Here is a 17775-nt window from a genome sequence, read left to right on the forward strand (position 1 = left end):
GACAAATAATTAGATGCAGCAAGTTCCCAAAGATGTACGGACAAATATTTATAAAATTGTTTTAGATAACAACAACGAGATAGATAATAGAATAGTTCAAAAGGAATTATGTAATCTTTCTATCAAAGATTACAGCTAAATGGGAAACTCCATCAATTATCCATCATTAGTATCTCAAATTGGTTAATTTATCAAGTTTTCTATGCACAAAGCGTTCATAATGGGAAAATATCTATATTTAGCATGTAATCTTTGTTTCACATCTGATGTAACAGCAATTTTAATGCACCAGAGGTTCTGATACTCGATGGTAGTTCAATTCGTGTGAATTTTTACAGCATATGATATCTTACATGTATTTTAGTTCTTAGTAGCATCTTAATTCAACATGTGCATCAATGAAGAGCGTATCCCCTTGAAACCAGGGACAACAGAAGATGTATGTGTTTTGAGGTGGAATATAACATTGTGAAGAGTAATGATTATTGAATGATTACCAAAATGTCAAATTTTATAACTCACATTTCTGATTCGGGAGTTTATGTCTGAAGATACACTGGCGATTGTCCTGTGTGAGTTTTGGGTTGTTTCCTAATAACAGAACACCCTGTTGTTTTTTTTTTTAGCAATTATTTGGACTGTTTTTGGTTCATCTTTTTAGGTAGTCATAGCAATTTCAGAATTGTCATTCACTATAACAAAGCATTTGTGCCTGTTTAATATGATGAAACGCTCATTTATCAGTGAATTAATAGTTAGCTCTAAAAGCAGCAATAAACGATATAAAAGTTCAATTCACAAAGCATCACAATCAAGTTATGTCAAATGAGTTTTGTCCATAATTCAGAGATGCAGAGTACCCCAGAAAGCTAACCTTATTCCAGAAACCCCACTGAGAGCTTTTTCTTGCTGTTACTCCGAACCTATAACATTATAAGCAAACCAGTCAAATTACAAAGGCCTTCCAAATTTGTGAAAAAATATGTATCTTGCAGCTAAATTACAATGGCCGAATGTCAAATTGTAGGAATTAAGCACACACCGATGCCACATACTACCCAAATCACCCACATGAACGACAAAATTAGGGGACAAATCTTACCTCAAGCTGAACCACCAGGAGTAGTTGCGGCTAAAGAACATTCTGAGGTGCTCAATATAAAGGCTTAAAAAATAGGCCAAATCCCAGAATATGAAAAGGGTGAAACTGAAGAAAGTGAAATAGGAGGCATTGAAACAAGCATAATCAAGCATTAACATACAAATGTTTGACTATTTAATTGAGGCTATAATGACAAAGAAATGGGGTCTTTCGAACATGAGCTCTAATGAGAGGGGAAACGAAAAGGCATTTCGTTTCAGACAAAGGTTGCAAGGAAAATCCCAATCCCCGAAGCTGAAAGGGGGGAAACTGACCCAATCCCAAAGGCCAAACATTGAGTCATTAATAAACTCATGTTTATAGCCGTTAAATTCAGGCATAAATGACAGCTAAATAGTGGATTTCACACCTGAGCTTTAACAACGGTGATAGGTGAGCAAGGTTTCAAACACAAGCTCATTTCAGACAAAGCGATAGTCTCAAATGGTTATCTGTGGCTCAAAAGCCACACTTATGCTGTCTAAAGGCCATTTCAATAATTACATGGACCCACGGGCTTATATGAGTTGTACCAAAAGCAACAAACGGTTCCAAATTAATTGCACATATCATAAATACGCACATGCTTCAAAAAATTAAAGTTTTAAATGTCTATAAACGAGGCCATTTCAGTTAATATACCCAACCACATGTTTCCCTCACTTGTACCTTCAGCTTGTAAAACACTATATAATATTTAACATTCCCAAAAAGTCCCTGGCTATGCGATTGAAATTCTACCCTCTCTTTGGCCAAAACTCAATCTTATATAGTATAAGATACTCTCCTTTATTCTCTTGTACTCTTTGTGAAGTTGTAAAGAAAAGATACTTCTTAGTTGGTTGGTGAGCATTCAATTATTGTATAGTGAGTGTTGACTAGAGAGAAGTTGTGAAATTCTTTGACTCAACTAAATAGTGCTTAGAATAAATAAAGAGTGAACCCGAGCAACTTCCCCAAATAGTTCTTCAACTAATTTATTAATCCACATTTGATCCTCTATCTTCAAAATGGGGCAAAATTGTCTTCGAATAAAATTTTTTGAACCAAATTGATCTCTATGTGGCGGAGCCGCCAAGAAATAGTTGGACAAAAGTGGTGGTGAAATTTGAATTCTCTTGGCTGCTCAATCGCATAGGGTTCAATTGGCCCAAAAAAAATTTGTTGGAGGACCATTCTGTCCCATTTTTAAGATGAAGGACCAAATGTGAATTAGTAAAATACTTGAAGAACTATTTGGGGGATTTGTTCAATGAACCTTCTTATGTATAAAGTGATTTGCTTCACCATTAATTGAAGAAACTACAAACAGAATTAACTTCAAATTTAGAAGAAATTTGGGAGTTTATTTAGTTTACAATTCTCTTTACTTTTATCGCTTTCTTTTACTACTTGATTGTGTGGATTAAATTGTCTTATCTTTTCTATCTTCACTACTAATTTTGTTTGCTTAAATGTGTGAGCAGTTAAATAAATTTGGCTAGTTAAAATTATAATTTGTTTGTTTTTGTATAACATAATTCATCCCCTCTTAGATTATACTCTCTTACATTGACAACAAGATTTAAATATATGACCTTTTCTGAGAAAGTGACTTGTTATTATCAACGGAATGAATTTATGCTTGCATTTCCTAGCATTATCTTGGATATATGTATTTGTCTCATTAAAGTTGTGAATCACCTTAGATACTGTTCCCAGTAAACTATTCCAGCAGCCCCCGAAAAGGATAGGATGGGGGGACTTCACTTCGGGTACTTGGGCTGCAGAGTACCGACACTTGCAGAGGTACATTATAATGTGTTGTCCATTGCGTATTAAACAAGTGTCCTTTGATTCTCAACTCAGCAAACAAAACCACCATAACACAAGAAATCTGCGACTGCTATTTGACTTTTAATTGTACGATAAGCATGTCATGTCTTTGCTTAATCTGATAGTGGGGACTAGAGCCAGAGGTTTCCAAACCTCCTTTCTCTCTGTCCTTTTCCATCTTGTCCTGTGTCCTACGGCAGATCTTTTTTTTTTTTTTTTTTGGAAGACGTCCTACAGCAGGTCTATTTCATCAATGTGATACTAAAAGCTAATTCTTTATTACTGTCATATGTGTTGTGGGATTGTCCCCTTTTAACTTATCATAAACATCCGGTAATGTGATACTAAAAGCTATTTTTTTTGAAGGACCCTATCATAAACTTCATGTAATGTAGCAATTATTGCAATATTAATCTACTGTACTAGTCTTATGGAAAAGCATGATTGACAGTCTGGATTTGATTTTTTCAGTCGATACCCTTGCAGGGATGCTACCTTTGGCATGAATTTAATTAACAATGACCGATCATCAATGCAGCTATCCTTTTTTCTTTGGCCTTCTATTTGCTTTCTTTCAATTCATTTTGTGGCCCCGATCCAAAATTTTATTTAACAGTAAAGATAGGCAATCAATCCTATCGACAATCACAAAAATATCAAAAAATTAGACAAAGAAAGGATCAGCATTGCAATCTGGAAATCAATGGGGAAAAAAAAACCTACAATAGTGTCAGTTGAATCAAAACCTTAAGGGGCTAATGTGCAGGTTTCATTTATGTCAAAAATTGAATAAATTCGATTTTTAAAAATTCAATAATTCAACTGACACACCACTTAATGACATGATGTGATACAATTTAAGACATTTAGATCTTTTAAAAAGGGGTTTACTCAAGTGTAAGCCTTCCATCTACAAGCACTTGTAAGCAAATGTTAGCTTGTACGCTTGCTCAATTACAAGGAGTTACTTGGTATTTCGCCCATATGATATTGTCAATTGCTGGTCCAGTGTCCAGACGCGGCAAGTGTACTTGTGTCGTTTGTGGCAGGATAACCCAACTTTTCAGCATGCATTTGGGACCTGTTATAATTGTTTTCAGCATGCATTTGGGACTTTACATATGCATTCCTGGAAAGAAATGGATTGATGTGACAGTGCACTAGATACCAAATAGTTTCCAAGAAATACTACTGTCGGTGGCAGCGAGAGCGAAGCCAGGATTTTTTCTTTGGGATGCCAAAATTTTTTCAAATAAAATTACGTTAATATGTTATATTTAAAATAATTTTTATCTATTTAAATATATGACATCTTAAAATATCAAAAATTAACTTTAATTATAAAGATATGTCTATTTCATAAATATATAACATAGTCATAACTAAAATTAAGACAAGAAATAACCTTTGATTAAATATCTTATAACGTCACAAACAACCTAAATTGTACATTATGAGAAAATGCTCCAATAAACAAAAATATAACTGTGCAATATAAATATAACTATTTTCAATTAATAAAAGATAAAAGTTATGTTAGCATACCTTGAATATCAACCTCTTTTCTTAAAAATAAACTGAGTTTTATATTCTTTCATAGAACTAAATTCATCTATAATTGAATCAGTACAAAATTTTTGAACAACTTGATTTTTTTTTTATGTACATTGTTAGACAATCATTCAATAAATTATCTTTTATCTTGTTTTGGATCTTTGATTTGATTATATTCATCATTGAAAATGCCTGTTCTACAGTTGCAGTTGACATAGGAAGAGTGAGAATAAATATAATCAATCTGTCAACAACAGGATAGATCACCCAATTTCTTGCCTTCACCAAGCCTGAATAGTAATTATTTGTATATTTGTATATGGGTCAACAAGAGTATAGATCACTAATTTTAAATTTTTTATCAATTAGGCTAAGTTGTATATTTGTATATGGACCAATAAAGTAATTATTTTTGTTTTAGCCCATTGATAATTATGAATTGAGTCTTTTATTATAATATATCAAATTGGTCAATTAACTATGGATTATCAAATTATATGTTTAATTTTTTGAATGTTAAATAATTAGCACAATAAAAAATAAATAACTTTTTTCGAAGAAAAAATTAAATTAAATGTGACTAATTCATACGCACACAAATATATAAATATATATATATAAACTAAAATTATAAAAAATTAGGGGGGCCAACTTTGTCTTATACATATATTTAAATATTATGAATTAAAATTTTCAAAACTTTGGGGGGCCATGGCCCCCCCCCAGCCCCCCTGGCTCCGTCATGACTTGGTGGTTAGCTATATGGTTTCAAGTTAGCATAACTCGTAGTGGTTAAATAGTCAAGCAATTGAAATTAAGAGTATGTAATGGTGGAAAACATACATTTTGTTATATTAGCAAAATTTTCATCATAGAATAAATACAAAGATCGGTACTATATATTCCCGAATTTGAGTGAGTATCAAACGAATCATATGTTATACCTTCCGATACATTTTGTAATGGATCCTAAAGGATACAAATAACTCTAAACTTTCTTCCAAGGGCGTTGGTCAAGTTCGAATCCTGCCAACATCAATTCCGTCATAGAGTAGCAGCAGTAGACAGACACACGACAAAAACAATAGCAGGAGTCGTCTTCCCCTCCTTCCCCCATCATTCTCTTCTTCAAGACTCCTACTTATAATAGAACAGAATATCAAAAACAAATATTGAAAGTTGCCTTTGTTTTTGTTTTTGTTTTGGTTGGGATGAGTTGGGGGGGGGGGGGGGGGGAGACAGGGAAGAATGACAATATGAACTCTTAAGAGTATAGACACGGGCTTCTTGTATAACATTTTAACCAACGAACTGATGCAAAACCCGGTTCCACCAACTCCAATCAATACAAGCGTGAAGCATGTATAAATTGTAGCTGCTTTGCATCTTTTGTGAATCTGTTATTCAATTGGATAATTTCAAAAACCTCTCTTCAAGTTTCTACAACTTTGTTGTCATTCCCTATGCTTTTGAAAATATGAATAACCTTCGTTGAAACCTACATCTTTGTAATAATTTATTCCAATTAAAAAAAGCAATAATAAAAATAATTTTAGGTGTGAGAAGTTCATTTAATTCCAAAAGTTTCCCTCATCTATAATAATAGTTCATTTAACGATTCAATCTAACTTTTTATTTCAATTATGGGGCCATTATTACACATGATTAACAAATAAGTTTCATCATCTACAACCAAAAGTAACAACTTTCAAATATAACAAAATAAATATTTTTTTCTTACCTTAAGATTCTTATTATCACTATGGTAGTAAAAAGAAACAACAGAATCGAAGTTTCCTCATACCCAATTCCTTTTAATCATCAAGTACATAAAAAAGTTAGTCCACTATTGGAGCCCTTTTTAACATAATCAAATTATGATTAATTTAGTTTTTAAATAACTTAATTATTTTTCATGTCTAAATCCTTCTATTTATCACGTACATCATATATGACTCCTTTTATCTATCAAGTACAGTAATAGAAAAAGTGCACCTAGTATCGATTCCCTTTTTATATAGCAAGTTAGTTGTTTTTTAATTCTAAATTATGGTTAATTTATTTAGCAAACATTTTAATTGTTTCTCTCCACAAATATGTACCTTAAGTTGTAAGGATATAATTTATTCTAAATATGTACCTTGAGTGTCAAATTGATGATAGGAAATTATCAAAACTCAAGAAGAGTACAATACATTTCCCAGACAATCAAGAGGAAAACAAGATGCGGGGCCTCACAAGTTACAGCTTCCTCTATTTGAGGGATTTAAAATTAGTCATTTTAAATTTTTTTCCATCGCACCTCAACATATTTATACCGTATCTACCAAGGTTTTAAAACCAAGATTGTTCATTGAATCGGAAAAGTCATTGGGTCACGAGTCACTAGTTCAAATATTGGACTGACTGTTTTTGGCCAGTGTCGTCATATTTAAAAAAAATAAATTATATATTGCTAATTTTATCATATCTGCAATTTACAATCCACTATAAAGGTTTAGACACATGATCATAAGTATAGTCCTTTTGCTAATAAGTTTATAATAAAATAAACTAAAAGACAAGCGAAGATACAAAGCAAAATAAAAGAAAAGCAAGAAAAAAAGAGCTATAATTATATCAATATGACAAGCTTACACCAAAACAATAAGAATCTTACTTTAGAAAATTAGTAAATTACAAAGTAAAAAAAAAATCATAGATTAGGAAATCAAACCTACACATACAGTTTAGGCACAAAATTGAACTTTATTGAAAGAATTTGAGAGATTAATGATGAGATGATAAAGAGAGAGATAATTAGGAAGAGAAGAAATTGAAGAAAATTAGGTGAAAAATAAGAAATAAAAGAAAGGAAGATGATTGGAGTCTTGATTTTGACTTGAATCGACCATAAGTTGTGGCTATCTAATTAGTTTCTAGGATTTTTTTTACTTTTGCTTTTTTTTTTTAAAAATTTTGACCAATTGAATGAACGGACTGATTTTAAAAAATTTGTTCCGATTTGACGGTTCACTAGTTGGACCCTCCCAATCAACTGGGTTCCACTAAATGAAGCGATTTGTTAGCCCTACTGGATTTGAAGCATAACTGGACTGGGACAATCACCCGATCAACGGTTCAATTGGTTTGACCGGACGGTCCGAGCTGAATTTTAAAATACAAAACAACAGCATCTAATATTCTAATCTATATATCGTCCCGACGGGTTGGGGGAGCCTCCTCACAGTCACAGATTCTCAAACACCGCCGACACTCAAAGCTCTAACCTGCTAACCAGCTTAGCTGCGGAATGCCACCACTCAAAATGAGCGGCATCAAAAACAAGACAAAGCTACTCCAGCTCACTTTAGCCGCTCTGCTGGCTCTTCTTGTTCTGCTGGCCCTCTTCTCCCTTGTCACAAACACCAACGCAGTGCTACAACATCCATCACCATCACATACTACTACTACTACTACTACTAGTAGCACCACCACCGCCAGTAGAAGTAGTATTCACGTCCACCAACACCTTCAAATTGCTCACTCAACATGCCAGGACACCTTCTACCCAGACCTCTGCGTCTCCACTCTGGCCACATTCCCGGATCTTCGCCAGAGGACGCTCCCGGAAATCATTTCAGGCATGGTTAACTCCACCGTGTTCGAGGTCAGGGACTCCAAACAAAATTGCACCCGCATTCGCAGAAAGTTACAGAATCTGGACCCGCTGGACCGTCGAGCTCTGGAAGACTGCCTGCAGCTCCTGGACGACACCTTTGCTCAGCTGAAGGCCGCCATCTCCGATCTTTCCTCCAACAAATCTGCTCTCCAGCACTACATGGACCTGCAGACCCTCTTCAGCGCCGCAATGACCAATCAGGACACATGTCTAGATGGTTTCGCTTTCTCGGGGAGGAAGTACATCAGGAAATTCATCGAGGGAAGGCTTCGCAAGATTTCCCACCATGTCAGCAATTCGCTAGCCATGCTCAAGAGAGTCAAGAAGCAGCAAGCAGCGGCAGGTGCAGTGTTCCCGGAGGAGGAGGGAGAGTTTGGGACGCCGGTGAAGAGTGGAGATGGGTTCCCAACTTGGTTGAAGAAGAAGGACAGAGCATTGCTACAGGCGCCCCTGAACCAAACTAAAGTCAATCTGACAGTGGCCAAGGACGGCAGCGGCAACTTCACCACTATCAATGCCGCGTTACAGGCGGCTCCAAACTCTAGCACCACCAGATTCGTGATTTACATAAAGGCCGGGGCCTACTACGAGTACATTGAGGTGGAAAGGAGGAAGACAATGATCATGTTTTTGGGAGACGGCATCGGAAAGACAGTGATAAAGGGCAACCGGAGCGTGGGGGCAGGATGGACTACGTTCCGCTCTTCCACAGTCGGTAATTATAACTCCCATCTTCTACGTCTCTTTTTATTTATTTCTTTTTCTTTTCTTCTTCATGCGTGTTGTAGGAATAGATAGATGGTTAATTATTTAGTATGCGTTTGGATTGGAAAAGAGATTATTTGGGATAATTTAAAAAAAAAGAATATTATAATGTATATAAAATAAAAAAATAAAAAAATATGTTTAAGACGTAAATAGATAAATTTTTATAAATAATTTTTATCCAAGCACACCGTACGTGACAAATACTATACACACTTCTAATACTGTCCATACTCGCTGATTCCTACCCCATACGGCATTTGCACTTTTATAGAAGCGTGTTCGGATACTAAAATTTTTTGATACTTTCATATGGCATTTTTTGTCTAAATATTATTTTTCTTAAGTTATAAACAACATATCTTTTCAATTGTTTTTTTATATTTTAAATTATTTTTATTTTATATCTATCATATCAAAAAAAATATTAAAATAATTATTTTAAATAATACTCCATCCACGACACACACAAACTCTCATCATATGTTTTGTGTAATAATACTACTATCTAGGGATGGCAATGGGGGCGGGTGCCCGCGGGTGCCCGCCTCGCGGGGGGCTCTCGGGGCGGGGGGTGGGGCGGGGGCGGGGGGGAATTTTTTCCCCCCGCTTAGAAACGGGGCGGGGGGCGGGGGAGTATACCCCCGCCCCATCCCCCGCCCCGCCCCCCGCAAAAAAAAAATATAAAAAAATATAATTATATATAACATGTAAGTTAATTAGTTATAAACTTATGATAATGATATTATTAGTTAGATATACTATATAATGTATATTAGTTTATGTAATATAATTGATATAATCAATTATATGAATAATTCTACATGTCTACTAATAGAATTTATTAATTAGTTATACTAAATTTACTAATATATTTATACTAAATTTCTAATTACACTTAATAGAATAACACTTTTTTCTAAAAAAAAAGTACAAACACAATAATGAATTAGTGATTGCATTTTTACTAAATGTGAAAACTTGACTATTTTAGTTATATTTATTTCATCATATTGGATTGTATTTAAATAACTTTTGTTTGATTGTTTTAATGAGTTTCAATTGTAAAATTACAATGAATAATAATTTGGTGATGTGTTGATATTTTAGTACTTGATTATTTATTAAAATTTAATTATAATAAAATTATATAATAAAATTTTATTAACCCCGCGGGGGAAGCGGGGCGGGGCGGGGCGGGGCGGGGCGGGGCGGGGGGAGCAGGAGGCGGGGGACGGGGCGGGGGACGGGGGGAACTAATAGGCAACGGGGCGGGGGACGGGGGAGGGGTCCCCCGCCCCAACCCCACCCCGTTGCCATCCCTACTACTATCTTCTAGTCTCCGTCCCCGAAGCATAGTGTCGGCGTCGACCGATTGTTTTGTTGGTCTCCAATTAAGTAATGCTGCCACATAACATATGTATCCCATATTACTCGCAACGGATCTTCTGTCTCACACTCTGTGCCACTCTCTGTGCCACTTTTTATTATATTGCTATTTCTTCAACATAAACATCACGTTTTAGTTCTTTTTTGTTTCCTTAAGATCCAATAACTATTAATTGAGTAATACACAAAATTTAACAAACTCAAAAAATCAAAATGCATAAAAAATGAGATTTTTTATGAATTTTCTACTATATTTTTTAATTTTCTATTATATATTGCTTTTTTTAAGCTGTTGTATTTATTTTTTACTCAATTAATAGTTATTGGATTTTAAGGAAACAAAAAAGAACTAAAACGTGATGTTTATGTTGAAAAAATAGCAATATAATAAAAGTGGCACAGAGAGTGGCACAGAGTGTGAGACAGAAGATCCGTTGCGCATATTACTCCACTTGTCCAGTAGAATACGTGGCTTGGGGGAAACGAATAACTGCTCCGTCGACACTGCATTTTGCATCGAAATGCTGAATAAATCCTAAATGCGCATGCACCTCTGTCCTCGCAGGACATTCTCCCACTAGTCATTAATTTCGCATACTTATTTCTTACTGTTTCACTGAAAGTGTTACATATTTCATTTTGATATGTTCTAAAATATTTATTATTTTATTAAAATCAAAGTTATTCTTAAACTCTTTTTTCAATATTATTCATAACTTTATATATATATATAAATATGTATGTATATATTTATTAAATTTAAATTCAAAATTTTGAGGACAACTTTGCAAATAAATCTACTAATATTACCATCAAACTATTATTTTTAAAAAGTTGAAAATGCAAAATGTGATGAACAATTTAGAACGGAGAGAGTATTATGCTGGGAGCTTTAATTGTCAAACGGTCATGTTGAATTATATACTAATTCTTCTGACAAGATTACTGACAACCAGACTCTTAGCTTTGAAAAGCGTGAGAGCTTTATTGCAAAATGCAATTTCAATGGTAAAACCAATTGATTATTGCTGTTTTTTACGGATAAAAAAGATTTGATGACTTCTTTGTTTTTTTTTAATGGGTATGTTTCCACCTTAAATTTTTGTACTTGTGTTATTATTTCTTCCGTCCCAAATTTTTTTCTCACACTTTGGAGGTTGTGCTTTTTTTTTCAACAGTAGTATGGAAAGCACTTATTTTGTTTTAGTTTGCTTTTGGGATAGTATTGGAACCTCCCTTGAGATTTCTTTTAAAATATTGGAAAGCACTTGTTTTATCATATAGGACCTCTAATTAGATTTTAAAATTATCACTTACCTTCATTACTTTTCTTATTTGTATAACAAAATTTTGAAAACCCTAAACTACTCTTTTTCTTATTTTGTTAAATAAAAATACTCCTAAAATACTTTATTTACTCCAAAAATCACCACCTAAAAAGCAATCTCTAATAGTATCACCACGTCACAAAGTCATGCTTCATAAAAATATAAATTTGAAAAATAAAAAGATATTTCTAAATAAATACACTAGCACTAATTTAATTTTATATCTTTAAGATTGACTTCTTATGAACCTTATATTTTTTCCCAACTTCTTATCAACCTCTAGTCCAAGCCTTTAAGTTGTACTACTAACCATTACAAAAATCAACTCAAAATGAACAAATAAATCACATCCTACTCTATCACAATCACAAATAGTAAAAATAAATAAACTTCAATTAAATATAATTTATAAATAAAAAATTGTGTAGTCATCCAAAAAAATGAGTAAGAGAGAATGTTGGAAAAAAGGAAAAGAGAAGAAAGCGATTTTTGTTTCTTTTTCTTTTTTAATTTTTTTGAACTTTATTTATTTAATATGTGAATTATGCATTAAGTGAAAGTTAATATACTTTTTTTATAATTATTAGAAGAAGTAAGTGATATTTTTAAAATTTTAAAAGCGTTCGATGATATTAACAGAGACCTCCACCGAGCTTTCTGATACTATCCCTCTCCTTTAGTATCCGCGTTGGCTGTAGCTTCATTGGTGGAAATAAGAAAAGAAACATGTTCTCATTGGGCTGTGGGGTCAAATCTTGTAGTGACTCTCAAATTGTTCTCCTGGATGCCAATAATGTCACGTCCACTTTCTTCAAAATTCTTTGTAAAAAAGTTAAGCATGGCACTATGGGTCTCACAAGCTTTTCTCAACATGTTGAAGGGCAAATGTGAAAAGTAGACAAGATAATATTTATCATTCAAGGTAAATAACAATATAATAATTTTAGGATAGATCAAAATAGAAATAAAAAATATGACAGTTTCAATAGAACAAAAAATGTATCATATAAATATTACATCATCGAGCCGTACCACTTTGATTACCATGACTACCAAAACATTAAAATAAACATTATACTAAGAATCCCTCAAAATAAAAAGCATTATACTAAGAATAAAAACCATAAAAATTTGCATTAACCATGGCCGCCCAAATGTTATTCATTCCTTAGTTGGTGTACCAAAGGGAAAAAGTAGTTCAGTAAAAGCCATGGGACCATGCAATCATGCACATCAAACCATAACCGTCAATGGAGTCGGCCAGCTCGAGCTCTGCCTGTTAGGCGCAAAAATGTTCATTGAACCTCAACTTTAGTTGGATCAATAGAGTTTAGACTTAAATATTAGGTTGGAACTAAATATGAGTCAAGTTTAAATCATACTAAGATCAAATCCGATTAAAGTGTAACACATATATGAGTATATTGTTATATATGTAAAACATATATAATAATATCTATTCATAAAGGGAGAGGAGGGGGTTTGTGGTAAATAAAAATGTTACTTTATTATATACTCCCTAAATTACCCTTGATGATGAAGGAACTTTTGGTATAAATAAAAATATATCTATCTTTGATAACTACTTACTACCAATATGATTTTTTTACCAAGTACTACGTATATTTTCATGTTCTATTTTTCAACTTATTTAGTAAATCTTAATTTTAATTAGCAACTATCAATTATGGTTATGAATAACTACCAAATAACTACTTTGTATAACTTTTATTTTAGTGAAAATTTACATATGTATTTTCAAAATATAAAACCAATTGTTTTGAAAATGATTTCAATAAATATACTAAAAAATTTCACAAATATTTTTATTAGTTGCACACATATTAGTGTATGCCTTGAATATTAGTACATGTTATGATATAAAATGTTAATAATTTATATGTAAATTTATATTAATTCATAATTATAAAATATATTATATATAATTATGTATTTAATTAGGATAAAATACAAAAAACTCCCTGTGGTTTGTCAAATGTTCAATTTAACTCACTCTGGTTCGGAAACCTACACTATAACTCCCTGTGGTTTCGACTAAATTAAAAATTAGACAGAAAACATCCAATTTAACGATTGTATGTGAAATATCAATATTGCCCTTGCTATACATGAAGTGCTTTCCGTTCAATTTTCAACTTAGTCAAAATCACAAGGAGTTATAGTGCAGTTTTTTAAACTAAAGGAAGTTAAATTGAGCATTCAACAAACTGTAAGGAGTTCATTTATATAAGGGCAATATTGACATTTCACATAAAACCGTTAGATTAAATGCTTTCTGTTCAATTTTAATTAAATTGAAACCATAGGAAATTATAGTGCGGTTTTCAAATCAGAGGGAGTTAAATTATACATTTGACAAATTATAGAGAGTTTTTTGATATTTTACCCATTTAATTATGAGTTTGGGCCAAAGTCGATTTAAATCTAAAACTCATATAATAATGTGAGTTGAATTTGAATCATTTTAAAATGAGCCCAAAACCTAAAAATTCATATAACTTGTAAGTCAAGTTTGACCTTATTGAAACCCAACTCAAAAAACCCGCTTGACATCCCTACATCAAACAAATGATTCTGTTTTTTAACGGGAAGGAAAATAGTGTACTTTTTTGAGGAGTTACTTGTTGCGTCACTCTTGATTTGTGGTGACAAAAATGAAACATAAGATTTGAACTGGGTAGAGTTGTTATATCGTTTAACGAATTCTATCAGTTAAATTTTTAACTCACCTTGAAGTGGCATAGAAACATTGGTTCGATTCCTTCTGAAGATCATATGAGATAGTATTAGACTCTGCAGTCTTTTCATTAGGAGTTAGAAAGTAAAGAAAAGAAATGGTAAGATAGGTTGTGGGGGGGGGGGGGGGGGGGGGGGGAAGAGGGGGTGGAGAAGTTGGTGAGACTTTTCTCCTCTCTTGTTTGGGAGTTTGGATATTAAAAAAGAAATATTGTGACTTACGTCTATTAAATTTTGTCCTTAGCCTTGAATAAGTATTTTGACATCTTTTTCTAGTGTTAGTTGATGTTTCTCTCCATCTGCTCTCCAACTTTGGAGAGAAATTTTAAGTTACAATCATCCCAAATCATCCACTTTTTTGTTTTGTTCCTTTCTTCATTTAACAAAAAAAAGAAAAAAAAAACACACACACTTTCTCTACCAAACGCTTTCTTTTCTCTCAATTTCTCTTTCGACAAACGAGCTATAGTTGTTGTAGGAAGGGGCCCTTTTATGCTTTCTTATTTTCTTGTTTGGGCATCCTTTTGCGGCATCTCCGAGGATTACCGGCGCCATTCACTCTAGCCTAAAGAGCTGGATCTGGGGGTCCGTGTACTTCAAACATGGACCCTCAGATACTCTGTCAACATTTTCAAATTTCAAATGTCAATTTTCTTAATTTTCAAAATGTGTTTAAGGTAGAACTGCAGAAGTAGGGCCGATTTGTCGCAAAATGCGTCTAGTAGAATCTCATGAGCGTCAAACCCGGATAGTTTCTTGGAGCTAGTCTAGCCTCCCTTGTTTTCTTGGCATTTTTTTTTTGGGTTCTATGTCTCTCATTTCTGTTTCCAGTTCCAATTGTGAGACACAGAATTCAATGGAGATTTCTAAAATCCATCCCCTGACCGTTAGGTTAACTATCATGATATATGCTTTAAGAAAAGCATTGTAATGTTGTCTTATCACAAGATAATGATTTAAAATATGAGGCACAAATGTGTCATAATCTTGTAATCATAATAATGCTATTGTTTTCTTTCTCTTTTATTTTTTTAATAATTTGTCTTCCACCTTCCTTACTTTCTCTTTCACCACTTTACTAAATTATAGGTGGCACAAGTATTTTGTAATTTTTTTCTAATGCATCTTCCATTGTTACGGTGCCATTCATATCCATGTCTTCATTGAAAACATACAACCTTGTTTCTATAGTTCCCATCTTGAAGTAGGAGGGTGCAACCTTTCCACAGCAATTGCAAACTTTTTACCTTGTTCATCAGAAATTATACATAGAATTTTATAAAAGAGATCGAACAATGATTTATCTTCCACGTATCAGTGGCTTCAATAGAACCTTAGACTTAAGGTTTGAGAGTCTGTTTAAATTAGGAGTTTTTCACATACAATGCGCTGTTATACAATGTTATAGTAGCACACTTCAAAAAGCACTTCAAATATAATCTAAAATAATACCTAAAAAAACACTCAAAAAATAAAAATTCTACCACCTCTTTCTCTCTCCACCTACTACTACTATTATCTCTCCTCTCCTCCTTCCCCGCTACCAACTCTATCATCTATCTTAAGCAGCGGCATTGCTTGCTGGTGGTGGCTTGGGAGGGGGTGGAGAGAGGGCGATAGATGGTTGTGGTAGGGAAGAAAAAAATCTCAAAAATATACCAATCAAATTTTAAGTTGTAAGAATATTTCCAATATATATCTTCTGTGAAAGTTTTTAATATATACTTGTAAAAACACCTAATCCATGCAAATCCTAAATTTTTTGCCTTAGTGGGAAAACCAACTTAATTATGACAGCAGACCCCGCCCTTAGTTGCACGTGGATATCCCATTTACTTAGGCTTCTCATGTTGGGATCCTCTTGAATTAAGTAACTCGAAGAGTATTTGTTCTTTTCTTGAGGCAACTCCAACTCAAGCTCTGGGAATCTCATATTGGAATGAGTTCAAGAGATATACAGTGACCTACAGATCAAACAGTGGCCAAAGGTTGTGCGTGTACTATAGATGTTCGCCTCCTCGATGTCCATGTCCCTTAACTTCCCTTATGTTAAATTTGGAGACATCTGGGACTTCCACCTTGTGAACTAGTCCACATTATCAAGCCAAGGTCTCATCAGCAATTTTACCGAACAATTCACTGATCTGCTTATCTGAAAATTTGCAGCTGTGGTGGGAGATGGATTCATTGCCAGAGGGATCACCGTTGAAAACTACGCTGGACCTAGCCAACACCAAGCAGTGGCCCTGAGGAGTGGCTCAGATCTCTCAGCATTCTACCAATGCAGCTTCATCGGCTACCAGGACACGCTCTACGTGCATTCCCTTCGACAATTTTATAGGGAATGCGATGTGTATGGTACAGTCGACTTCATCTTCGGGAATGCCGCTGTTGTGTTCCAACTTTGCAACCTTTATGCCCGGAGACCAAACCCAAACCAGCAAAACTTATTCACTGCCCAAGGAAGAGAGGATCCTAACCAAAATACTGGGATTTCGATCTTGAACTGCAAAGTTGCTGCAGCGGCAGATTTGCTTCCCGTCCTATCCTCATTTAGAAGCTATCTTGGTCGTCCGTGGAAAGAATATTCAAGAACTGTTTACCTTCTGTCAAACATGGAAAGCTTGATAGACCCTGCTGGATGGTTGCCGTGGAACGGTAGTTTTGCATTGTCAACCCTTTTCTATGGGGAGTATAAGAATAGAGGACCCGGTTCAAACACCACTGCCAGAGTAAAATGGCCTGGTTACAGGGTCATCACCAATACCACCGTTGCCAGTCAGTTTACGGTCGGAAATTTCATCCAGGGAACTGCATGGCTGCTTAATACTGGAATCCCATTTTATCCCAATTTGACACCCTCCTGAATTGGTTGTCATTGTAATACTCTCCAGTTAGATTCTTCAGCTAGCTAGGGTCCCCTCCACGCACCTCCCCTCCACCAACCCCCCCACCCCCCCCCCCCCCCCCCCCAAAAAAAAAATCCCACAAAACAACCCTTCACCATTCTAGGCATGCAGTTCTGGAGAAATTGATCCTATTGTTTTAGTAAACTGGGGAATCAATAAGTGAGAACATATGCTCACATAATCGGTTTCGCTCTCTCTTGCAAATTTTTATTTATGATTGAATTTTGGGAGTAACCTGAAACTGAAATATTTATCTGCTAGCGAGCCTTGTAGCAGGTACCAGCAACGCTGGAAGATCGCCCAAGGGTTGGCACATCAATTTAAGGTGAAAACCTCGAAATGTCTGAAACATTACTTACTCAATCTTAAGGCATCGTTTACACAATTAAATAAGACAACAGAACCACGCTGAACCCAAACAAACACCTTTTTTCCTTTTTAAACTTTTTTCCACTT

The 17775-nt window shown here is 34.4% G+C and overlaps 1 protein-coding gene across 1 annotated transcript; it reads left to right on the forward strand.

The window, feature by feature from the left end:
* Positions 1 to 7724: 7724 nt before the first annotated feature.
* On the forward strand, positions 7725 to 17377 carry LOC113717001 (pectinesterase-like). The gene is made up of 2 exons (XM_027241615.2): positions 7725 to 8886; positions 16577 to 17377. Exons 1-2 carry the CDS (start codon positions 7803 to 7805, stop codon positions 17275 to 17277), a joined length of 1785 nt encoding a protein of 594 aa, XP_027097416.1. The 5' UTR covers positions 7725 to 7802; the 3' UTR covers positions 17278 to 17377.
* Positions 17378 to 17775: the final 398 nt, after the last annotated feature.

The sequence above is a fragment of the Coffea arabica genome, chromosome 11c (genome assembly GCF_036785885.1).
Source record: "Coffea arabica cultivar ET-39 chromosome 11c, Coffea Arabica ET-39 HiFi, whole genome shotgun sequence".
Lineage (NCBI taxonomy): Eukaryota > Viridiplantae > Streptophyta > Magnoliopsida > Gentianales > Rubiaceae > Coffea > Coffea arabica.